The sequence below is a fragment of the Anabrus simplex genome, chromosome 6 (assembly GCF_040414725.1).
Source record: "Anabrus simplex isolate iqAnaSimp1 chromosome 6, ASM4041472v1, whole genome shotgun sequence".
In the NCBI taxonomy this organism is placed as follows: domain Eukaryota; kingdom Metazoa; phylum Arthropoda; class Insecta; order Orthoptera; family Tettigoniidae; genus Anabrus; species Anabrus simplex.
Genome location: NC_090270.1, coordinates 153079725 through 153107490, shown reverse-complemented (window position 1 = coordinate 153107490; position 27766 = coordinate 153079725). Strand labels below are relative to the sequence as shown.

The 27766-nt window shown below is 39.1% G+C and overlaps 1 protein-coding gene across 2 annotated transcripts in view; it reads right to left on the bottom strand.

The window, feature by feature from the left end:
- The window catches only part of LOC136875595 (GRB10-interacting GYF protein 2), a 171146-nt gene that overhangs the window by 46053 nt on the left and 97327 nt on the right, over nucleotides 1–27766 (bottom strand). For both annotated transcript variants that reach the window (XM_067149137.2, XM_067149138.2), the window contains exon 5: nucleotides 18440–18621. In XM_067149137.2, coding sequence (XP_067005238.2) covers nucleotides 18440–18621 — 182 coding nt within the window. The remainder of the gene's footprint in view (nucleotides 1–18439; nucleotides 18622–27766) is intronic.

Here is a 27766-nt window from a genome sequence, read left to right as displayed (position 1 = left end):
ATGGCATGTTTCGTTCTTGAAGTAACATCATATTCTATCAAATCACAATCAAATATTTAGGAATGTATGGACATTTATGTTTATTTCTGTTTAAATACTTAGGAAGTAGAACTCTAGAACTTATCTTAATGAAGTCCTCTTTTCTCCCCCACTCTAGCATAGAATGTGAGGTATTGAAAAAACGTTGCTCTGTTATTGGCGAAGGCGCGCGCGTGTGTGTGTGTGGGGGTCCATGCGTGCGTGGTAGAAGGTCAACGGACTGGATAGCCAGCTGGAATCGCACTAATGACAGAGCGAGAGTTTCTCAACACCTCAAATTCTATGCTAGAGTGGAGAGAAAAGAGGACTCATAACGATACGTTCCAGACTTCAAGTTCCTAAATATCCGAGTCTGATTTGATACAATCTGATTACGTTCTTTCAAGAACGAAACAAGTCATGCTATTTTAAATAAGTTGTTTCTTTTTTTCAAGTATAATACTGTTTCCATGTTTTCTTCTTTAAGTATTTATAAATTTATTACTCAAAATTAGTTTTGGCAGACAAAAGAACCCAACAGTTATATTCAAAAAATATTTTAAAATGCTCTAACAAACTGCTAACTGGATAGAGTCTTGAAAAATATACCTCACTGACAAAATTCTTCTCCGAGTCTTCAATACCTGTGGACTTGGCGATTCTGCACTCTCGGCAGCAACCATTAACAAAAAGAGCGTGGTTAAGAGTAACAAACAGAAAAGGAATTCTCTTGTTTACTAAATCTATCATTACAAATAGGGTCTATTCTCTTTCATGAAAGAACAAGTTCAAATCATCAAGGTAACACCCTACGCTAAAGCACTGGCATCTAATGTATTATGCAATAGTAGTCACAACAGATCAGCGCACTGTACTGAGTAGAAGAGACTAGTCAAATGCTACTTTTATGCAACTTAAAACAATCATATACTCTGTGCATATACCGTACCTCTTTGAGACTCTACTAAGGATATTTAAGGATTGTACATTTTTTAATATTGATATCTGTAACTCAAGAAAAGACATATTTTGCCTTTATTAGTTTTGTTTGGGTTTCCTTTTTTTATCTTAGCAGAATGTTGACCCACCATTGTAGTAGATGTATCAGCCCATGCCACAGGATCTATCAAAGGAGAGAATTCAGCTGGAATGTTTTCTTACCAATTTGAGAAGGAAAATGTAAGGATGGCTAGCAACATTTTCCTATTCTTCAGAGTAAGATAAGTTCAACAACAAAAACGGATTTTTCAGTTATGGTATGCCACTTCATTCTGCATTATGTGGCTAACCATCTTGATGAAGAAAATTTCAAACTTGGAGAAAAATTTGATTGGGCTATATATTTCATACAGGAAGTTTTCTTTTAATAGCAGACATTGAAACATAGTGAAGAATTATAAAAATTGTCAAAATACAAGGTCACTAACGGAAATATTTTCATGGCGAGACCTAGCGTTAACAGTGCACTATGTCTTCTATATGGGCTAGAATAAATTTTTTACTTTCATTGACCTGTCTGTCTCATCCCATGCTTTTAAAATATGAAAATGACAGGAAGTACACTGCGATGCAAGTAATGCCATTCCTTACGCAGCCAGTCCTTGTTAAGAAGGGTGTGAAAATGTCATACATAGGGTCGGCTGGTGCATGAATTTTAGTGGGCTTGGCAGAAAATGTAATGGCAACTTGCAGCTTAGCCAGCACAGCAATGATGAAACGACCCCAGTCCTGAATATTCCGCACGACGAAAACTGATGCTGCTTCAACTCTACTCACAGCAACTGTTCTATGTTGGTACACGCACAGTACTCAGTACTCCATAGCATTACACAAACAGTACTGCACTCATTACTTCAACATGACAATACTGTGATACCAGCTCCAGTGCGACACCCACCACACCAACAACTCTGACGACAGCCAGTACAACTGCTTTCCAACTCCTCCACACTGACTGCAGAGAGCGAGCACATTTTATATCCCGGGTGATGAAGTTAGACTTTCCTTGGTGTGGCCAGAATGGGAACATTCTAGTTACGCAGTCCAGAAAATCCAAGATTAACAAAAAGAGAAAATCCAACATTAAGAGAAAGAGAATAATACAGGGGAAAAGCAGTCACTAAGCCCCCTGGCTGGGAACTGTCAGCCAACTTTAGTTCCTTCCAGGAAATACCAAAGTTCTTCTCAAGGATGGTACCTTTTTTTGTTGTTGATATCTCTCTGCAACTCAAGAAGCGACATATATTTTGCTATATCAGATGTAAAGTTTTTCAGACGTTTGCTCTATTAACCAGCGTTTCGTCTTAGGTCTGACACTAGACTCTTCAGAGTGGGATAATTCCATGTATGTATGTATGTATGTATGTATGTATGTATGTATGTATGTATGTTTAGTCCTCAGCCCGAAGGTTGGTTGGATCCTCAACAGTTCTGCCATTAGCTGTCATAGATGGCCTAGGCATCACTGAAGAGGCGCACTAGGGAAATGAGGAGTGAGGTAGTTTCCCGCTGCTTTCCTCACCGAGCCAGAAGTTGCTATTACACATCAGTCTGCCAAGCCCACTGAAATGCATACACCAACTGAACCTATGAGCAGTATTTTCACACCATTCATAGCAGGGACTGGCTGCAGAAGGAATGGCATTACTAGCATCACTCATACCTCAGTCACTTTCATTTTGTCAAAGGTGAGACAGATCAATGAAAGTAACAAAATTGCTCTAGCCCATACCAGAAGACACAGTGCACTGTAAACACTAGGTCCCGCCAGCAAAGGCACGATTGTAGAGATTAATCTCCCGTATGCAGTTATCAGACTGTGCCTCATAAGAGGCTTCTGGTAAGTTCACCTGCATACACCCCAGCATCAGTGGGTAGGGTCTGACACATCCCACTCTGAAGAGTCTAGTGTCAGACCTAAGACGAAACACTGGTTAATAGAGCAAACGCCTGGAAAAAAAAAAAAAACACTTTACATCTGATATATTTTTGACATGCTCTATTGGTGAAAAATATCTAATTCCCTCCATGGGAAATTAGTATTTTCCATATATTTTGCTTTTATCAGTTCCATTTGGGTTTGTTACTTTTATCTTAACAGAATTAGGACAACACTGTAGCAGATACACCAGCATATGCCAAAGCATCTATGAAAGGAGATTTTTTTTTTTTTTTTGCTAGTGGCTTAACGTCACACCGACACAGCGGTCTTATGGCAATGATGGGATAGGAAAGGCCTAGGAGTTGGAAGGAAGCAACCGTGGCCTTAAGGTACAGCCCCAGCATTTGCCTGGTGTGAAAATTGGAAACCATGGAAAACATCAGGGCTGCCATCAGTAGGATTCGAACCCACTATCTCCCGGATTCAAGCTCACAACTACGCGCCCCTAACGGCACGGCAACTCGCCCGGTAAGCAGAGAATTAAGCTAGAATATTTTCTTATCTGTTAGCTGCATTATGGTTGGGTTTATTCCTCCATGCGTTAGGTAACTGTGTTTCTTGCTAATCTTTTAGATTGATGTGCTCATTGCCCTTTCTCTTTAGAGCCCTTTTTGGGTTCCAACATAATTCATCATATTTATTATTATTATTATTATTATTATTATTATTATTATTATTATTATTATTATTATTATTATTATTATTATTATGTTTTGTACGTTTGATTCATTTACATCAGATCCCAATTTAAATCTGAATATATGAATAACCTCTAAAAAAAAAAAAAAAACGGTGTTACTGAGGGATCTGTTCGAGGCCGCTATTTGTTTTGCATATTAATGACATACAGTATTATCAACACTTCAGTATTGTAACTACCACTTAAATTACCAATGATCTGCAGGTATACAATCACACCGCTATGAACAATTTATATGTAACAGTCCAGCATATGAACACTGATACAGAAAGACTTGCTGCCTACTCTAAAAACAACTTAATCCTAAATCCTCGCAAAACACAAAATACAGTGAAACCTTATTGACATGTTTTCCCCGCTTAGCATGTTGTAAATTAACAATAATGTACAACGGGTGAATGATTGGTCTGCCCTGTCATATATTATTGTTATTACGAGTCAATACGGACCAACTACGGACTGATATGGTCAGGTTTGTCGACGTTGTAAATTCCAAGTCCCAAGTCTCATTGTATTAAATCTATATAAAAATACCTCGCTTATCGCACCACAAATTTTTGCTATTACCGCTTAGTACGATCACATTCCTCCTCTACGAACCATGTGACCTTGCCGCGGTGGGGAGGCTTGCGTGTCCCAATGATGCAGATAGCCGAGCCGCAGGTGCAACCATATCGGATGGGTATCTGTTGAGAGACCAGACTAACGAATGGTTCATCGAAAGGGGGGTAGCAGCCTTTCGGTAAATGCAAGGGCGGCAGTCTAGATGATTGACTGATACGGCCTTGTAATAATACTCAACATGGCTTAGCTGTGTTGATACTGCTACACGGCTGAAAGCAACGGGAAACTACAGCCGTAACCACCTCCCGAGGACATGCAGCTCTCTCTGTATGAATGATGTACTGATGATGGCTTCCTCCCGGGTAAAATATTCCGGAGGTAAACTAGTCCCCCATTCGGATCTCCGGGTGGGGACTACACGAGAGGGGGCGATCATCAGGAAGATGGATACTGACATTCTGCGAGTCGGAGCGTGGAATGTTAGAAGTTTGAATCGTTGTGGTAGGTTAGAGAACCTGAAAAGGGAGATGGATAGGCTAAAGTTAGATGTAGTTGGTATAAGTGAAGTACGTTGGCAGGAAGAACAGGATTTTTGGTCAGGCGACTACCGAATTATCAACACGAAATCAAACAGGGGTAATGCGGGAGTTGGTTTAATAATGAATAAGAAAATAGGGCAGCGGATAAGCTACTACGACCAGCATAGTGAAAGAATTATTGTCGCCAAGATAGACACCAAACCAATGCCCACCACAATAGTGCAGGTCTATATGCCTACTAGTTCAGCGGATGATGAAATTGAAAGAATATATGAGGAGATAGAAGATTTAATACAATATGTCAAAGGTGACGAGAATCTAATTGTGATGGGAGACTGGAACGCAGTGGTAGGCCAAGGAAGAGAAGGTAGCACAGTAGGAGAATTTGGATTGGGACAAAGGAACGAAAGAGGAAGTCGGCTGGTTGAATTCTGCACTGACCATAATTTAGTCCTCGCCAATACTTGGTTCAAACACCACAAACGACGGTTGTATACGTGGACGAGACCTGGAGACACTGGAAGGTATCAAATAGACTTCATTATGATTAGGCAGAGATTCAGAAACCAGGTGTTGGATTGCAAAACTTTCCCAGGAGCAGACGTGGACTCTGACCACAACTTGTTGGTCATGAAATGCCATCTGAAGTTGAAGAAATTGAAGAAAGGAAAGAATGCAAAAAGATGGGATCTAGACAAGTTGAAAGAAAAGAGTGTGATGGATTGTTTCAAGGAACATGTTGCACAAGGACTAAATGAAAAGGCCGAAGGAAACACAGTAGAGGAAGAGTGGAGAGTCATGAAAAATGAAGTCAGTAGGGCTGCTGAAGAAATGTTAGGAAGGAAGAAAAGATCAACTAAGAATCAGTGGATAACTCAGGAGATACTAGACCTGACTGATGAACGACGAAAATACAAGAATGCTAGAAATGAAGAGGGCAGAAAAGAATACAGGCGATTAAAGAATGAAGTGGATAGAAAGTGCAAGGTAGCTAAGGAAGAATGGCTGAAGGAGAAGTGCAAGGATGTCGAAGGCTGTATGGTCCTGGGAAAGGTAGATGCTGCATACAGGAAAATCAAGGAAAACTTTGGAGAAAGGAAATCTAGGTGTATGAATATTAAGAGCTCAGATGGAAAGCCACTTCTAGGGAAAGAAGACAAAGCAGAAAGATGGCAGGAGCATATCCAACAGTTGTATCAAGGTAATGATGTAGATAATTTCGTTCTGGAACATGAAGGGGCTGTTGATGCTGATGAAATGGGAGACCCAATTTTGAGGTCAGAGTTTGACAGAGCTGTGAGTGACCTAAATAGGAACAAGGCACCTGGAATTGATGATATTCCCTCTGAATTACTGACTGCCTTAGGAGAAGCCAGCATGGTAAGGTTATTTCATTTAGTGTGCAAGATGTATGAGACAGGAGAAGTCCCATCCGATTTTCGGCAGAATGTTGTTATACCTATTCCCAAGAAAGCCGGTGCTGACAGGTGTGAAAACTACCGCACTATTAGTTTAGTATCTCATGCCTGCAAAATTTTAACACGTATTATTTACAGAAGAATGGAGAAACAAGTTGAAGCTGAGTTGGGGGAAGATCAATTTGGCTTCAGAAGAAATGTAGGAACACGTGAAGCAATCCTGACTTTACGTCTGATCTTAGAGGATCGAATCAAGAAGGACAAGCCCACGTACATGGCATTCGTAGATCTAGAAAAGGCATTCGATAATGTTGATTGGTCCAGGCTATTTATGATTCTGAAGATGATAGGGATCAGATACCGGGAACGAAGAATTATCTACAGTCTGTATAAAAATCAGTCTGCAGTGATAAGAATCGAGGGCTTTGAAAAAGAAGCAGCAATCCAGAAAGGAGTGAGGCAAGGCTGCAGTTTGTCCCCTCTCCTTTTCAATGTTTACATAGAACAGGCAGTAAAGGAAATCAAAGAGAAATTTGGAAATGGAATCACAGTCCAAGGAGAGGAAATCAAAACCTTGAGATTTGCGGATGATATTGTTATTTTATCTGAGACTGCAGAAGATCTCGAGAAGTTGCTGAATGGTATGGATGAAGTCTTAGGTAAGGAGTACAAGATGAAAATAAATAAGTCCAAAACAAAAGTAATGGAGTGCGGTCGAACGAAGGCAGGTGATGTAGGAAATATTAGATTAGGAAACGAAGTCTTAAAGGAAGTAGATGAATATTGTTACTTGGGTAGTAAAATAACCAACGATGGCAGAAGTAAGGAGGACATAAAATGCAGACTAGCACAAGCAAGGAAGAGCTTTCTTAAGAAAAGAAATTTGCTCACTTCAAACATTGATATCGGAATTAGAAAGATGTTTTTGAAGACTTTTGTGTGGAGCGTGGCATTGTATGGAAGTGAAACATGGACAATAACTAGCTCAGAAAGAAAGAGAATAGAAGCTTTTGAAATGTGGTGTTACAGAAGAATGCTGAAGGTGAGATGGATAGATCGAATCACGAATGAAGAGATACTGAATCGAATTGGTGAGAGGAGATCGATTTGGCTAAATTTGACGAGAAGAAGAGATAGAATGATAGGACACATCTTAAGACACCGAGGACTTGTTCAGATGGTTTTTGAAGGAAGTGTAGGTGGCAAGAATGGTAGGGGTAGACCAAGGTATGAATATGACAAACAGATTAGAACAGATGTAGGATGCAATAGTTACGTAGAAATGAAAAGGTTAGCACAGGATAGGGTGGCATGGAGGGCTGCATCAAACCAGTCTATGGACTGATGACTCCAACAACAACAACGATCACATTTTTCCTACCCTGAAAATGTTGTTTGTCATCCCTTGTGAAACAAACATGATTTCCAACTCGGGTAAGATCCGACGCCACTGTTGTACGATACCAATATAAATGGTCCATTATTGGACATTATAAATTTTCCAGCTAACTCATTCCTCGTTGCCAGCGTTTTGCACCCGTGTGGTAAGTTGGGCTCATCAGTTGGTACTTAGCACACCAACCAAGATGCATGCCTAGTGCATACTGTGGAGGCCACTGCGTAGGCCCTATGGGAATCAACATCTATATCAACAGTTGCATGATTACGGAAAAAGGCCTTAAATTCCTGAACTTCACAGGATAAGTTGCATGTTCGAGGAGCAAGCCATCAGTCTCAGAAATGTTCAGTTTTGCTTGCCGGTTAGCAGCAAGATTGCTGAATAACACAGTGAGTCTATTTGTGCTTGTATTTCGTATTCTATTTAAAAGTAAGAAATTTATTGCGTGTTGAGTAGTACAGTGAAGTGTAGGGAATACCTATTTGTTGTGTGATAAGGTAGCCTATATCTCGATTAGGAACATAATCGTGTGAAACCGACTAGCGTGGTGCACATTTGTCTTGTGATAGCCTAGTTATGGATACAGAAAAAGTCGTGAAATTCCTTACTAATGAAGACAAAATGAAAATCTTTCAGAAAGTGGAATGGCATCCGCATCTTTAAGCGTGCAGAGGTTGCGAATGTGGAACTCGCATCTTCGAGTTTCAATTCGATCACTCGAATTGGTCGAAGTTTTTCACAATGGCGGTAAAAGTCATTCCTCTTTATTTCTCCTAGTTGCACATGGCCGAGTGTAACCTCCAATTCATTGTCTAAGAGTGTGACCAGAAAATAATGTTTAATAACCCACTGCTCTGAAATAAAAGGCTTCCACTAACATTTGTTTTAGAAAGAGTTATCTGCAAGAATACTTGGATATGCGACATGATGCTCATGTTACACCTTATTTCAAAACAATGGGATGGTCACGCATAAATGAACAAAGGAATTTTTTATCTAATCACACTTTTTTAGCAATTACTTTCAACTAACACACTTACTTTTCTATCTTCAAATTTCATTTTACTTTCCTCATTCATTAACCTGAATACCCATTCTTGGTTCTACTTGAAATTCCACTAAATCAAACAAATTCCTACAATCATTCTTTCTAGTTTGAGCCTCTAGAATAAACTCCCAATAGACATTCAGCACCTGATTTCCTCTCGTACATTCAAATCTTCCTCCCACAAGCTTTTCCTGAGCACATAAAACCGAGTTGTGAGAGTCAGTGCGAGTTTGCTATGTGAATTGGTTTACTATTGCATATCTAGTATGCACTTCACTCATTGTTATTAATCTTCTTCCCATTTTTATTCATATTAATATCATCATCATCATCATCATCATCATCATCATCATTGTACTGTTTCAGTTTGAAGGGTACGGTTTACGAGTCTCTTCCACTTCTTCCTGTCCATATACAACTTATGGAGAAAATCATCCACTGTACATCCCATGGTAACTAGATCAACCTTGATCATGTCCATCTATTGGGTTTTAGGTCTTCTTGCAGGTCTTTTCCCCCTCCACCTGTCTTTCCAAGCTTATTCTGGCTGTTCTAGTAGGCTCCATCCTCATTACATGCCCGTACCACCGTAGTCTGGATGTGCCGATTCTGTCTAATAGGGATGTCTAATTCCGGCTTCTTTCCTCAGCTCCTCATTTCTTAACTTGTCCATCTGGTCTTCTGGATGGTGGATCTAAGAAATTTCATCTCTGATGCTTGCAGTCTTGATGAATCTCTTTTTGTGAGGGTGCACACTTCAATACCACAGGTCAATATTGGTATGAAATAGCTGTTAAACATAATCAGTTTAGCCAGTTTTGGAATCATGTCATCCCATAAAAGTGTTTTTACTTGTTGGTAGAATTCTGATCCCTTTTGCACTCTGTTTGTAATTTCCTTTCAGACCAAATTATCACTGGAGATTACCCTTCGAAGGTAAGGAAAATTATCCCCCACACGAGCTGGTTGTGTCCTAGTTTTACACTTGCTGGATGCCCTTCTCTGTTGACTGCCATCACCACTGTCTTGGTCTCTCTGACGTTGAGGTTATATTCCTGGAACTGGGATTTCCATACATTGAGTCTGGTCTGTACTTCCTGTTCTGTTTCACCCCAAATCATGGTATCATCAGCAAAGGCCACTGCATTCAGTTCACCTAACTTTTCCTTGAATTCATTATATTGTCCGTAACAGTGATGAACAGTATTGGGGACAGTGCACTTCTTGAACTCCACTCCTGGTCTCAAACCATGATGATCGACCTTCCCAGATTTGTACACAACTAGTACAGTCTTTGTACAACATCTGAATTTTCCCTACCAGTACTTCAGTCACATTTCTTTTCCTCAGGGACTCCCAGATCTTATCTCTTATAACACTACCACAGGCCTTTTATCCAGGAATACAATGACCAGGTTCTTGCCTTTCTCCCAATACTTTTCCATCAGCATGCGGGTGCTAAAAATTAGATCTATTGTTGATCTGTTACTTCTGAATCCATATTGTTCCTCTTCCAACTGTGGTTCAATGATGGTACTCAATCTCCTTTATATGATCTTCTCTAGAATTTTTAGCCCACTTATCACTTATTATTGCCTTACTCATTTGCAACCTGATCCTAATTATTTAGACTTTCATCAAGTAATCAGGTAATTAATATGGGTCGAGTGGCTCAGACTGTTGAAGTGCTGGCCTTCTGACCCCAACTTGGCAGGTTCAATCCTGGTTCAGTCTGGTGAAATTTGAAGGAGCCCAAATACATCAGCCTCATGCCATGTAAAAGAACTCCTGTTGGACTAAACTCTGGCATTTTGGAGTCTCCAAAAACCATAAAAGCAGTTAGTGGGACAATGACGTAACAGTATCGGTAATTAATATGTAAAACACACAATTATTGTTTAGTAGTTTACATTTCCTGCTATCAATTATAAGAATATTATAAATTATTTTCACTTGACCATTTGGTACATTCATTCAGATAAAATTACATGTGTTAAGCATTTAATTTTAACTGTACTTATCTTGTATAAACAGCACTGTCCTTAGTATTTAGTTTTCCTAGAATTACCGTATTTTAAAATTTCTCCTTTTTTTATATGTTTCCCAATCCAGCCATGAGTCCTGAAATTTCCCCACAAATGTAAGCTAAGAATGAGCAAACAATAAACAAACAAACAAACAAACAAACAAACAAACAAATAAATAAATAAATAAATAAATAAATAAATAAATTAAATAAATAAATAAATAAATAGCACCTGCACATACACATTATACTCATTGCCAAAACATAACCTAACCTCATGACACGGTTCTCCGAAATTATTGAACATCATGTATAAAATTATGCTATTCCTCTGGTGACATTAAATGCCACCGTAATCCCGTTCAGTCGGCAGCACGTTGGCCTCTCACCGCTGGATACCATGGTTCAAATCCCGGTCACTCCACGTGAGATTTGTGCTGGACAAAGCGGAGGCGGGACAGGTTTTTCTCCGCGTACTCCAGTTTTCCCTGTCATCTTTCATTCCAGCAACACTCTCCATTCTCATTTCATAGCATATATCAGTCATTAATAAAATCACTTTGGGAGTGGCGACCCCATCGTACTAATAGCCTATATATGATTCATTCATTTCATTCCTGACCCGGTCAATGACTGGAAAACAGGTTGTAGGTTTTCATTTTCAATCCCGTTCAGTAATGAACTGACAAACCTAGGTATGACCCTGACAAACTCTTGTTTGGTCTGCACATGTAAGAAATACATGTAGAAAGATGTACGCGATGCTACACCCTCTGAAACAACGTAAGGACATTTTGCCACACGATGTAAAGATAAAACTACTCCAAACTTTGATACTACCAATACTTGACTACTGCGACATTGTCCTCGTTGATGCGGCCCGTGAACAAACTAGGAAACTTCAACGAGCAATGAATGTTTTTAACTTGAGCGATGCTCATGTAACACCTAGCTACACATTTCTTTCCTGGTTGAAACCCGAGAGGCAACTGAAATTCCACGTACTTACGTTTATATATTAAACTGGGAAGGAAACTGTACCCAAATACGTCTCTTCAAAATTCCATTTATTATCCTCATTCCATAATTGTAACACAAGATCTGGCACTTCCCTCGCTATTCCCGTCAACCACTTTTCAATATATAACAGATCCTTCGTTGTAGCTGGGTCACGACTTTGGAATTCACTCCCAGCTGCTGTCAGGAAGTCAAACTCAATATCAAAATTTAAGACTGCATGTAGAGATTACCTGTTGAATCCCGCTGATTGTTTAGAGTGTATGATGACGTATGATAGGTTGTGCGACTGTGGTTATTATCATCATCATCATCATCATCATCACAGTGTAAATGTACATAATATTTAGCTTCTTACTCGTGTACACAGATAACTTTTATGGCCATAATTATATTTCCATTTACTTTATTACTTATTTTGTTCTCTTTATGCATTGCTTATTTTTTCAGTTTGTATCTTACTTCTCCATTATGACTATCTCCTCCTTATCATCTTTACACTCTGAATTTTATTCTATTTCATTTGTTGAACTCTGCTTTCTTTCTTCATTATATGTTGTCCAAATGTGTAATTTTTAGCTTATCTTTCATTTTATAATAGATTAGTACATTTATTTTATGAATGTATTATCTCTAAATGAATTATGTGCTTAATGGCTGGTTTCTGGTATACCACAGTTACCTGTGAGTTGCCTAAAAGCGCTTGTAACTTTAACTGTGCTGTTAACTTTAATGAGTTTCTGGAAACTTAAATCCAGATTTATAAGCCCTGGTAATAAACAGTACAGTTATAGTCATGTTTCGAATATCTCGTTCTCCAACAGATGTCTCTACACAAATGTTTTTAGGGTTATTTTGGTAATACCTATTTACTTTTACTAGCAGAAGTTTTCTACAATAAAAAGTTTGTACACAGTCATCTCAATCAATCTGATTCAGCATGTAATAATCTCTCAAAATATGCAAATATGTATCATCTAATGATGCAAAAATTAGGTATATATTATTTCCCCATTCTTTCTTATGCACAGTATGCAGACATCGTCTTAAATTTCACCTTGATCATTGTCAGTAAAATTATAAAAATACACCGGCAATTACCAAACAGATCACTTTTCACCGATCCAGAACACCAAGCGTAAACGTAAATAATCACATACATGAAAACGTTGCGCACACATTGGAACCTATCATTCCGGCACTGAAGTTCTGCACTGATGGTGCGATATCCATCTGTTCTCGCTGCAACTGTTGCAGGTACTTTTTTTTACACTGACCACACAACATGCATTAACAAAAATACTCTCGTAACTGCCGACATGAAGTCTACTTGAGAATTTCAATCGAACGTAGCGAGCTAACCCTGACTCACGGTGTGAAGTGTGTTGAAACAGATAAAAAGGTAACAAACTACAGCTCCCTGCAATATTTTTAATTAAAGAAGTCCAGATGTTTTATGTTTATTGGGAGTCTGAGACCTCACATCACCGGCTTAAGGATATAATAGCATTAAAAAGAGCAATGAAATATCAATATTTATAATTCAGCAGGTTTATATTAAATGCATACTGGCACCCGAGATATTTATTATTTAGTACAAATATAAATATCAATGGTAAATACTCCATAATTTCAGATTGTGTTCACTAACTGTTGGTGGAACTCATGATTCAAAGCCTGACGAAAGAGATCTTAACATTATAGTTACACTGAAAGATCAATTAGAGCCTGATGAAAATCCGTTTGACTCGAATTATATTACATTTGACGATTCATTCCCATATTGGAAGATACATCTTCAGAACAGGCGTCATGCTCCGAGGAGATTATAAACTAAACAGCTGGGACAGATGACACCATACAAGTGGAATCAGTGACTAAAGCCAGTGATAACAAGGAAGTAAACGTACTAACCGAAATATTGTCGAGTCCACCACACACAAGCACGTTGAAACTACAGTTAATGACTGTAAATATATTATAACCAGTTCATGATCACTTTCTAATGTTTACGAAAATAATATAAGACCTTGTATGAAACAGAATGGAGTGGCGCCTCATAGCGGGATTTGTTGGAATCAGTTCTAACATAGAGGTAACTACAACACTAGCTGGAGTTACCAGTCGTTGCGGAGATAACTGAAGAAGGCGATAACTGTTGTTTCGGAAACTCATTTAAAACGCATCACCACGTTAAGCCACTGATAACTACGCATCTACAGATAAATGTCATTCCAGAGAGGGCCAAGAGCCTGAACTTCGCCACTGCTAAAACAAACAAACAAACAAACAAACAAACAAACAAATAGACTTGGCCTACCAAGCGACCGCTGCTCAGCAGCATGAAGGCCTGGAGATTATGAGGTGTCGTGTGGTCAGCATGACGAATGATCTCAGCCGTTATTCTTGGCTTTCTAGACCGGGGCCGCTATCTCACTGTCAGATAGCTCCTCAATTGTAGTAACGCAGGCTGAGTGGACCTCGAACCAGCCCTCAGATCCAGGTAAAAATCCCTGACCTAGCCAGGAATCGAACCCGGGGTCTCCGGGTAAAAGGCAGGAATGCTACCCCTACAACACGGGGCCAGCTATTGCCAAAACTTGGAACAAGGAAATCATCCCTGCTGGCCAGCATAACGTTTTAACTGTCACCATTATTATTTTATATTTAATCAAATAGCACTTTTACAGAGCACGTTAACTCAATACTTCAATTTTTGCTAAGTTCCGTCTTCCTCTCCACCCACATCTGTTTCATCCGTTCTGATCTCTGTTCCCGAAGCTGTTCTATGTTATGTGGCTACTTTGCTTTTCTTTCTTGTTCATGCCTGAAGATCATTTTTTGAATTTTGTCCCTAAACAACAACTTATTATGTGTATCCTTAATGTCAGTGTTTGCTACTTAGAGGTCATTTAATGTCTGTGTAAACCAAGCTGTTCATATTTAAAGCTTTCAAGATTTTATTAAAAATTTGTTTTTTCACTTTGTCATTCGTCCTTTTCAAATGTCTCAAAAACAACACTTTTTACGCATGGTGTGTACTATATTCTCCACATGTACATAGATTTCTTTACTAGACTGTGGCCTGTTGTATTCTGCTTCTGTTGTCCTTTGTAACTTAAAAGCTCTTCAGTCTGTTGAACAAATTTTTATCCCTTGTTTAATAATGTGTGGTTTTTTATTTTACAGGTATGTTATAGTATAATATACATATTTAACTTGTGTGTTCAACAGACTTAAGAGCTTTTAAGTTAAATTGAACTAAGTCGACATTGGAAACTGGCTTTCTTCCTAACAAATCTGTTGTCCTTGAGACAAACAGGCTTCTAACCAGTCTTCTTTATATGTCCATGATTTTGTTTATTTCACCTTTCTGCATTAGTTTTAGCGTTTTGGCTCCATAAAGAGCCTTAGGTCTCACCGCTGTATTCTAATGTTTAATTTTAGTGTCCCGTGATAATGCCTTTATTTTTTTGTATACACTTCTAGTGATCTGGAATGCTATGTTCTTCTTGTAATTATTTAGTATATTGCTTGCTTTCTTGTCATATAATCCTTGTGTAGCATAGTGGTTTTTTCTTTGTTATTTTATTTTTTGTAGATTTTTCGTAACTCATTTCTGTGAAGAAAATTTAAGAATGACTAGGGAATGCAGGTGTGTGAGAGAGAGAGAGAGAGAGAGAGAGAGAGAGAGAGAGAGTGTGTGTGTGTGTGTGAAAGATATAATTAGAACAGAGGACAGGATGAAACGAAAGTCATTTCTCCCAAGGTCCGAACACTGTTATCGAATTTCATCAACCCCAAACGTAAATCAATCCTTTTAAAACGAGATCAATTGCAGTTGAAGAGGCCAGGTTCCCAGCTCAAAGCAACTCCCAAAATAACAAACAATGCAAAACTTACAGTCTTGAAGTTTCCAATGAGATATCCAATGCAGGAGACCACGAGGCTATGTGATAATCATACTTTCCGAAGAATAATTAAAATGAATTTTGGTGGATGTATCAGTTACCAAGATATTCCAGGGGGAAAAAAAGAAAAAGAAAAAAACTCTCCGGGAAATGTCCCGGGAGGATAGTTCCTTCTATCCTTTGTCCATCGTGGTTCTCGAGTTCATGACAAAGCACAACCAACCTCCATCTTCTCTAGTCGGCGATCAACAACTCTCCCTTTATCAAGCCATGCTTAAATCGTCTGGCCCAGCCAGGGAAGATGCGCGCGCATACTGCGCCTAGAATAAGAGATCTGACGGCAAGTTCATGACTGCTCCAAGACTGTGCAGCGGCAATTAGCCCTCCAAACATGATAAATTTAGTCAATGCCTTGGCGAAAGTTCAGTTTCACAAATTTCTAAGTTAGAAGTACCAAGTCAAAAGGGATAATGTAAAAGAGGTTTTTCACTTTAATTCTGTCACAAGGTTCAGTGGTGAACTATCCAAAAGCTTTCCAATCAGAACAGGAGTTAGACAGGTCGATGGTCTCTCCTGCATTCTCTTAAACTGTGTCCTGGAAAAGATCATTTGGGAATGGAGAACAATGCTACCACTGGGAGCTGGAATGAAGCTTGGGTACAAGAGAGACAACCTCATTGTCCCATGCCTAGCCTTTGCCGATGACCTCATTCTACTGGCAAACAATATAGAGGAGACTACCTACAATTTACAGAGTCTTTATAGTATAGCAGTTAAGACTGGTCTGAAGATCAGCATCCAGAAAACCAGCAAAGAGGCCCCTTCTACAATTCCTCTCACAGACGCTACCATATGGAAAGTACCTGCAGTTAAGTACTTGGGAGAATGGATCTCTGCGAATCAAAGCGAGAACCTAGCCATAGATGCCAGATGTACCAAGTTTGAAAGGGCTTATCACTCGTGCAGTAGCATCTACTCATCTAGGTGCCTCTCCAAGAACCTCAAACTCAGACACTACAACTCTGTCATTAAACCATCTATTCTGTATGCTTCTGAGTGCCTTGTAATGGCCAGGAAGGGTCCACTCAGAAAGCTGGAGTTAAAAGAGAGGAAGATCCTGAGGAGGATATTAGGACCAATCAGAGAGGAAGGAGGCATTTAAAGAATCCACCATAATGATGAACTGTATGAACACCAGAAGGACATCGTCACGTCTGTAAGGAAAAGGCGCCGGACCTTTTATGGACACTTGGCCCGTCTGGATTCTGAAAGACTCACCAACAGGATATTCACAGTAACAGGAAGAGTCAAGGCTTCTAAGAACAAATGGATCACGTCAGTTAAGTCTGATATGAAACAACTAGATATCCCACTGGGACAAACTCATGACTGACTACTGTTCCGTCAAGCCATTCGACACAGAGTTTTCCCAATGTCCCTTACAAGAAGACTACAGGAACTAAGTGGACAGAGAGAAAGCTGGCTCATAGTCAGCAAATGAAGGAGTGAATAGGATTGAACTGTGCCATTATAACTCTTGTCAGATTTCAACTTCACAAATTATAACCGCATGGAATCATACGACTGATATAAGCGAACACGCCGAGTGTACAGAATGATAGGAAGTGCATGCTCAGGCTATGTAACTTGAGATATATGCTGCTTGGTGACTGGCCAAATAAATTACATCAATATCATCACCAACATTATACATTCTCCACTCCAGAAGGCTGGGTGAGGGAATGAACAAGCCTCTTTCATAATTTTCTATCCTACCACCACTTGTCTTCCAGTATCCTCTCCCATTCTGGGCTGCTCTTAACTATGTTATTTTTGCATCTGCTTTGTCCCATCATCTCTTGGGCTGCCTCTTAAGTCTTTTTCCACACACTTCTCTTTTAAAATAGGCTTTGGGTGTTTATGTTGATGCCATCCCCGTACGATAACCAAACCATTAAATGGAATACCAAGTATTGCAGCCCCAGTTTGAGATTAACGGATTCATTTCAGATCCTATGTGGTCTTTTAAATACCTGACTGGAGGAACTTCATTAGTGTTGCTTGTATCTGGCTGTTGTCCTTTCTTGTTAGGGTAGCAGCTTCTAGTTAATAGGTTAGGATGGGAAGCAGGTAGGACTTCAGTTTCCTGGAGGAAGCTTTTGTGATTTAAAATTGTGTAAGTTTGCAGATGCTTTGAACCAGTTTGTTAATTTCTTCGGTTAATCTGCTGTCTGCTGACAAAGTGCCATATTTAAAATGCTGTACTTTTTTAATGTAACACACTCCTAGTTTGAGCTTGCCAGCTTTGCTCTCTGCTCATCACTAAGTACATGTTCTTGTTTGGTTGACATTAAATCCAAACTAATCAAATTCTTCTTTCCACCAATTAAGTCATCAAAATTAGTCTTCACTCTCATTCCATTTCATGATGCCTACAAACATCACTGCATTTGAGTTCATGTCTTCCTTTTTGATTAGCTTGATGATTTCATTAATAATTCGTATGAGGAGCAAAGTAGACAGACAACTTCCCTGCTGCAGTCCACTACCGTCTCAAACGAGTTGTAAAGATAAAATTAGTGAATTGATTTTTATTATACAGCACTTGTATACAAAATTTAATGAACTGACTATCCAACGCGTCTCATTTCATTAAAAGCCTACCTTGAGTCACATGACGTAAACAAAAAAAAGGGGGCAGTCATTATCACCATATTCTTTTGTATAAGCTTCATCCATCCATCTTTACCCACATATTTTTTAAATCATTGAGGCATTAATTATAGTGCCCCATCATGAAACCAATAAAAAAAAACAATTTTGTAATGAATGTTTAATAACACACCATATTCTATTACCTTAGCTGCTGTGACAAAGAATCCAGTCTTCCATATGGAGGCTGATATTCTGATGGAAGAGGGAGTCCAACACTGTTTATATCATGATGATACTGTGAGGAAGATTCACTGACTAGCTCAGTTGGCATCTGTTCTTTTTTCTTCTGTCTCTCCACTTCTGCAGCTTTCAGTCTCTCCCTTTCCTGAAAGACTTATGGAAATCAACCAAAACATTCCAACAGTAACAGAAAAACCTTATCTTTTGTTATAAACAGATGAATTTATTTTATAAAGCTTTACAGTATAAAGGAAATGGTAAGTCAAGTATTCTTAAAAACTAGTTAACACAAATTTAAAAAAATACCGAGTCCAATTTATCATCCGGCCGTTTTAATGTAGCTGGAATAAAACTGAATGTCATCACTAGCAAAAATAATTAAAAATCAAGTCTTCTACAATAGCGTGAATAAAAAAGGAAATGTAAGTGCAATGGAAGGCAAGTGCAATACCATTTTGATAAACTTAAGTCCAAAGACTTTCACATAATACAATTCAGATAATTATTGACTTGTTTGTTAGACAGGACTTGGGGCTAGCCTGTGGACTTTTTTTTTTTCGTTCTTCATGTTCCCATGCGAGTGTTATGCAACAATTTAGTAGCCATTTTAATGGTTCATGTATGTAGTAATGTTCAAGTTTGTTTACAAGGTCAACAGGAAATAATTTTAATACAGGTAATAAATTGTGATAAATATTTCCTAAAAAACTGTGTATAATTTGGACATAGTAACTACTACATCTGTAATAGGTCCCCAGTGCTTCAAAATAAAATATATAACAAATTAAATCACACTGCATTTAAAATTAAATTTAAATTAACTAGTACAACCAGTAATCACAACAGCCACATAACCTACACCACAGTATCATGTTCCATAATTAATTGGGATGCAGTTCAAGATTGCACTGTAATGTTAGATCCGAGTGTTGCACGATATGTCAGATGCGTATAAATCAACTGCAGCCATGAACGCACACATATATAAGGCACATTCTGAGGAGAGAAGAAGACTGATTTAACGACAACAGCCAAATGAGAATAACACAGTCACCAGTACTTTGGGCACAACACTGAGCTTGTTTTAATAGCAATTCATCCAAACACATCTGACTTAGCTAGAGATATGATATGAACAGAATGAAATTAAATTAATAGACAGTAAAATTATTCAGAGCACGCATGGAATGCCAGTAACCTTTCGTTGGCAAAAGGATGAGTGTTGAAACGGCTTTGTAATTCTTGAAAAAGATGTGATCAAGGTGATGTATCACGGAACAGGTGTATCCTTCTTGCCAGGTGAACCTGCAATGAAATCACTTCGGACATAAAACAGAGCTTTAAAGTAAGGTTCCAAAATAGAATGCACTCTCAACTTCCGTAACAGCATTCTCTAGGTAAAGCTGCTCAATGGTTTAAATTTCCTCTTTTTACCGTGGTGCTAATAACTGATGCTAGCACTTTATTTTGCTAGCCACAACCATCTGATATTAAGGTTACATGAATTACTGAAGGGGGCAAACTTTCCATGTCATCAACAATTTATGTAGAAAAACTACTCGCTGAAATGCCTGTGCTAGCTTCATACAAAATGTAAAGGTTGACATCGCCATTGTTCAAAAAGTAGTTGGTGAAACTGTATTTCTTTTGTAGCATAGCACACTCGCTTCCAGTTTCGGAGCAATAAGAACAGTCTGAATGTCCCTTGTTACAATATGGTAGGTATTAGAGGCGTTCTCATTTAGAGCTGCCTTTGCACTCAACTCTTCATCCTTCAAGTGCAGAGTGTATTTGTATCAAGGTCAAGGTTTCCTGACAATACATAAGACATGTATCACATTGATCTTTATGAGGCATGTGTATCCCGAATTTTTCTTTCCAAGTTGTCCTACAAACCAAGATCTGGAACCCATAAGGCACCCCTCTTCCTCTCTGTCGATCACGGCACATGCCATGCATATTTTGAAATTACATCTGGTAGATGATATGGCATAGTGGCTGGGAACTTTAGGGATTAGTGACAACCATTCCAGTGCTTCAAAATAAAATATATAACAAATTAAATCACACTGCATTTAAAATTAAATTTAAATTAACTTAAATTATTTTCAGCATCTTCGAACTGTCCTGATCTCGAGGTTGTATCATTAGAAGCTGCAGAGATATTGGGCTGGATGTCTATCTTCATGCTTATCAGTGTCCTTGCCGTCACCGATTTCTCTGTTGTCAGTTATCCATAGAAGGAAACAATTCGTTTCATGCCCATTGTATTTAGGAACATTAATCTACAGACTCTTCCCTACTGTTTATCTCCTGTTGGCAAATAACAGTCTTGAAAATGCTAATTATTCTTTTGTTACAGGCAGACTATAAATCAGATATTTAGATTGAAGGCATCTAATTTTTGCAATGTACTAATAAATCTGTACATCAAATATCTTTTCTTTAAAACAGGAAGGCAAAATAACAAGCACATTTTGTCAGTTACCATGTTTTACAATCAGCCACAGCAAATATTACTCAATTTACAGATGCATCTTCTCCCACAGGTGCTTCAAATACTGGCAGTAATAAATCGTAGCATACTTGGCGAGAATTATCACTTTGGCAGATAGGATCAGTATCTTTAGTATTCCAGAGCTGTTCCAATATTTGTGAAGGTCATAATATTTCCCTCGTTTGCGGCAAGAAACTGCATTAATTTTACAATATTTACCACTAAATACAGCCATGAAACATTACGGTTGTTAACATGATACTTCGTATTTTATTTGAAATCTTAATTATTAAACAGAAAACTTGCCGTTCATATTAACACGTTTACACCCATTTTTTTCCTTTTCAAATTTTACGGTTTTGACTACTGGAATTGGTTTACTTATGTCCAGAAACACCCCAAAAATGTTTTAAAATTTTTGCTGCTGTTTAAAAATTATAGCCTGCGTCGTAAACAACTCGCTGGGCAATGGGACCCCCAGGGGCATATCTCCAACATTGGGTTTGGCTATTTTCATGTTCGGGCTCATCGTGTTACATTTTTTAACGATAAAAGAAGAACAACCAGTATATTTTATATGACAAATTTACTATGGAGGTAAGCACTGAGGTAAGTATTATTAACAATGCACAGATAAATCTACTATCAGTCGAGTTTTCTAGTCAGTCTTTCATGTTCCTTTGAATACTCAATATTGAAATAGCACAATAGACTTTGGCATCATTGTTATAAAACATTCTGTCTTACATCTTTAGCAGGCTCGGACAATTTTACTTTTGCAGACGCGACGTCACCAGGGCTGATCATCCAGCAGATGACCACCACCGTGGCTTTCCCGCATGGCTTCAGTCACCAGTGCACGCATGTTACCATGGTGAGGAGGGGTTCCATGCTATTACAAGCTGGTCACAATGAATCATCGGAACGCCACGGCCAAAAGAAATATTTCTGCTGAGCACATTTTTTGTTTTTTCATGTTGGTAGCGCATTCAGTGTATGTAGTAAGGTTGTCCACACAACCGTGTCTCGGTTGGAGCAGTTCTCCCTCCACAACGCAGTTACTACCCAGCAGCTAGTTTAGTCATGGTGGAACCTGCATCGCGCTTTCGTCGTTATTGTTAAGTATAGTGGTTAAAAGTATTAAATGTAGTGTTCAGTGTGTTGATATTGGCCGGGAAGACTTTACTGTTTCAATATGTCAATTGGTTCTTATCTACAAATAGAACCCGGATCATCTGGTGGAGTGATATAAACATCTGCTGATGTACCACAAATATCGCTGGCAGTCAATACCTAAAGCTCTGACAGAATTTCAGCAGTTGTTAGATTTTTCACCTCAAAAAGACAAAATAAATATGAAAATCCTGTAATTCGCAAAGTATTTAACGAATAAACGACTAAAATGTACTCCGATTGATAGTTTCAAAAACACTAATTTAGAACGTTTTTTCCCCAAGCACTCGTTACCATCAAAACGCAAAAATAGGCTTAAGTACCATTATTCTGCGGTTTGTGCCCAATGGGTCGTTGGCGACCCACTCTATGTTATTTGTGGTATACTGGTACTTCAAGAGCCAACTGACACACTGAAACAGTAAAGGCATCTCAACACACAACAGATATCCCCGAACAATATCAACATACTGAACACTACATTTGACGCTTTTAACCACTCTATTTACCAATAACGGCAAGAGCGTGATGCAGGTTCCACCACGACTCAACTAGCAGCCGTGCAAGGACTGCATTGACGAGGGAAAACCGCTCCGACCGAGACACCGGAGTGTGGGCAACCTTAATACACACACTGAATGTGCTACCAAAGCGAAACAACAAAAAATGCAGTCGGCAGAAATTTTTCTTTCAGGTGGTTCGCAAGTCACTCGCTGTGCATAAATGGATCAACAGGGCTGTAAGAACTTCCCCCCACTCACATACACTAACACAGCGCACCATGTGATACTTTTCACCATTTCCTACTGACGGTGTCCTTGTAATACCAGTCATGTGAAATGTCTTGCACATAGCAGATATTAAGTTACAGTTTCCATGCATCAGCACAAAGCAGGTATGGTTTCGCTAGTAACTGAACAGAAATGAAAACTGACTGCACAAAATAGATATTACAAATTAATCCACAGTGGTGTCATCTACGAGACTGCGCACTAAATTGAAAACAGCTACAGTAGAAGTCCGTTATAGTGAGAATTCATAACAGCGAAAAATTTACTTGCTACAGCGGATTGTTGTTATATCAGATTTTTGTATAAATGTCGGGAAAACCCGAATACACATTAAAATCGATATGAAACAGCAATCAGTTTGTTCAAAACCTGCGTTTCCGCAGATGACGTCCACACTACGGCTTACTTGTTTGTTATTTTTCGAAATCCGATTCTATGTGTGTATGTTTAATTTCATTCTGAAAAAATATAATACCGCATTTCTCCGAATTCATGACAACCCCCACTTTTTCCTTCAAAAAATTTAATCAGGCTTAAAAAGTGCTTTGTAAAATCACATGAATGCCATTGTTGTACAGTACGCATTTTAAGGCTACTTATCACTTTTCATTATGCCAAATTTTTTTTTTTTTTTGGCGGCTGCACAATTATTCTTTATTTCCACGGGTTCAATAATCGTTAACTTAAAATTGGCATCAGAATACCTAAGAGAACCTGTTGAAAATTTGCTAGCAATACCTATTCCATGCGTCTCCACAATACGACGATCCATCAGGAAAATATTCTTGCTGTCTATAAAACTCTTACTCAGTGTCAGATATAACCGGTTACAGCTAAACGCAAGTCTCGCTTGCCGGGTTCGGCCAACTTCAGCGGCTAACGATGTATAGGCCTAATCACGGACGTTGAAGGTCAACGAACGAGTTTATTGCCCTGTGGTATGCCCATTCTGCCCTTGCGTTTTTCGTGCACGTGCCTTTTCTAGGTCAAGAAATATCCCTGTGGAGAGCAGAGATGAAGTAAAATTTTCATGTATTCTCTTGTCCTTTACAAGATATTAGAATCATTCCGTACTGACGGTTTCACTTACTTACTTACTTACTCCTCGGCGCTACAGCCCTTGTAGGGCCTTGGCCTCTCTGACGATTGTAGCCCACTCTTCACGATCTTTTGCACGCCTCCTCCATCTTCTTATTCCCATCTTTCTTAAATCCTCCTCCACATCATCCAGCCATCTTTTCCGGGGTCTTCCTTTCCATCTTCTACCACCTGGATTTCCCTTATAGATCTTCTTGACAGCCCTATTATCTGGCATTCTCTCCACGTGTCCCAACCACCTTAATCTGTTGCTTTTTATTTCGGTTATGGTACTTGGATGTCCATAGAGTTCTTCCAATTCCTTGTTTTTCCTTATTCTCCATATTTCCCCTTCCTTCACTGGGCCAAAAATCTTTCTCAGCATTTTTCTCTCCCATCTGTTCAACAGTTCTTCATCTACTTTGGTCATTGTCCATGTTTCAGAGCCATAAGTTACCACTGGTCGTAATACTGTTTGATAGACTGTCAATTTTAATCTTCTACCAAGGCTGCGTGATCTAAACACTTTCAATAAAGCTAAGTAAGCCCTATTGCCCGCAACAATCCTCGCTTTTATTTCCTCTTTCATGCCATTATCTTTTGTTACCAGCACTCTTAAATACTTAAACTTTTCACATCTCTCGTAGTTAATCCCATTTAAATTTATGCACTTGTCTTCCCTTACTATGGTCCTCCTAGATGCAAACAGGTAATGAGTTTTGGCATTATTCACTCTTAGGCCCATTTCACCTCCTTCCTTTTCTAATCTATCCAGTGCTTCCTCTAGGTCTTTCAATCTTCTAGACAGCATATCAACATCATCAGCATAAGCCAGATTCTGTGTTACACGGTTGAACAGCGTACCGCCTGGATTACTGACCTCCACCTTTCTCATCACACGCTCCAAAACCACAATGAAGAGCAGGGTAGATAACACATCCCCTTGCCGCAAACCTTGGTTTACTTCAAACTCTTTAGTAAGATTTCCTTCTATTTTAACCATGCATTTAGTTCCTGTTAGGGTCATTTGTACCAGTCTTATCAATTTAGTTGGGAACTCCATGTCCATCATTGTTTGATACAGTTTCCTTCACTTCACACTATCATAGGCCTGCCGAAAATCCACAAACAGCTGATGCACGTCCACATTATTTGTATTTATTAGTGAACAAAACAGGCGTTCAGCCCCGAATACATGTTCACAATAATAATAATAAATAACAAATAATCTTAATAAGAATAGTCCAACCTGAGCCACCCCTCTCCACTATATACTAAATAACATAAAATGAAATAAACAATACCGTCCCGGTTTTATACCAAAACCAACTCCATCTACATCAATTCACAACAGCCTGGTCAATGTTTACATTCTACTGCTGGTGTTACAACTCCATGCTTGCTTATCACTCTCACGTACGCAACCTTCTTACTTCAGCATTTTCATCACCTCTATTGTTCCCTGACCTACTCCAGCATAAGCTGCAGCAGCAGCATTACCAGGTTGCATTCCAAACCAGCCATTACATGATTGCATACCAAACCGGCCATCTTATTCCGTCATTACGTTCCAATCAACCATACCGCAACTTTTACCAATCTGCGTTAACATTGCTTCATTTCATTTCATTCCGTCATAACACTCCATAATAAAATTACCTCTCATCTCCAGAAATTTCGGCAATGAATAACGAATACCAATCACGCCTCCAAAAATTTTGGCCAGCAATACTCCAACACCACATTTCAGCAATACCACACCAACCCTACCTCATATACCACCTCTACTTCTTCTACAAATACACTCACCTTCTGCCATCCACCATCTTATACCACCACTTCTCCAACACCACATTTCAACCCTATAACATATCATAATTTAATACTTCCAACACCACACTTCAGCATACCAGCTCTACTCCTTCCACAAATACACTCACCTTCTGCCATCCACCATCTTATACCACCACTTCTCCCACACCACATTTCCACCCTATAACATATCATAACTTGCATTTACCATACACTCATACTCATCCTACCCGTCATAATTACCTACTGAAGACTCCATCTTCTACCAAACCAAAATTTACAAATAGCCGAGTTACATTACTACATCTCCATACCTTTCCAACACCACATTTCAACATATACCACCTCTACTTCCAACACCACATTTCAGCCCTAACACGCACTCGTCTGCCATCACTCAGCATTTATACCAGTCACCAATACAATACCAAATGATAATAAACTCACCTGTTTCCAGCTCCAAAAATTAAATAGCCATCAACACCACATTTCAACCCTATAACATATCATAACTTGAATACTAAGCCTTCAATACTTCCAACACCACACTTCAGCATACCAGCTCTACTCCTTCCACAAATACACTTACCTTCTGCCATCCACCATCTTATACCACCACTTCTCCAACACCACATTTCAACCCTATAACATATCATAACTACATCTCCATACCTTTCCAACACCACATTTCAACATATACCACCTCTACTTCCAACACCACAATTCAGCCCTAACCCACACTCATCTGCCATCACTCAGCATTTATACCAGACACCAATACAATCTCAGTACCACCACCTCTACTTCTTCTACAAATACACCCACCCTCCGCCATCCACCATCCTACACCACCACCTCTCCAACACCACATCTCAACCCTATAACATATCATAATTTGCTCAGTTTGCCATACACTCATACTCATCCTAATACCCATCATAATTACCTACCGAAAACTCCAACTTCCCCCAAACCAAAATTTACAAATAGCCAAATTACAACACTTATCCAACACCACATTTACCATCACTCCTCCAGCTCCAAATATCAACAAACTGCCATCCACCATCTTATACCACCACTTCTCCAACACCACATTTCAACCCTATAACATATCATAACTTATATACCACTTCTCCTTCACAACATTTCAGCCTCCACGCCCTTAATTACTTACTTACTCGCTATATTATTGTTTTTTACTTCTTGTAACAAAACCCTCTCATCATGTCCGTATATCTTCTATCTCTCCCTGCGCTCAAACTCATATTCTGTGCGAGGTACTCACGGGTTAACACTGGCCTTACTTTTATACCCTGATCTTGTCTAACTACACCACTACACTCAGCTCTCTCAGCTTCTTGTTGCTCACTCTCCTTTCCCCCATCACCCCTTTGATCTTCAGCCTCTCTCCTGCATTGCCCGTCCACTGCCCTTTCCTTACCGTTGTTCATACTTCCACTTAGCACCTCGCTCTGACTCTCTTGACACTTTTCAGTACTACTTCCTATAATTACACTTCTACCCTCGTTATCTTTCACTTGCCTATTATCTTCCACTCGTTTGTCATCCCCGTTATTCACTACACTTCTCTTAGCCTCCTCATCTTGTTTCATCCTCCGTTCTAGGTCCATCAGTCTATTCACCGACCATACTCTCCTCCATCTGTTGCCTGTCACCACTAATTCCTGTCCTCTGATGACTGCATTCAACCCTTGCTGCCTAGCTCGTATCATGTGTTTTTTAAGAGTTTTTTTCATTCCTCCACTCTTCAGCTCCTATGTCCCTCCTTATCCATATTTTTTCTCCTTGCACGTTACCTGCATTACGCACCACTATATCAGCCATCAGTGTAGAAAATAATTGCACTTTGATAGGCCTATTACCTCTAAATCTTCCCACTCTTGTCACATCATCAATGTCCACTTCACTGAAATTTA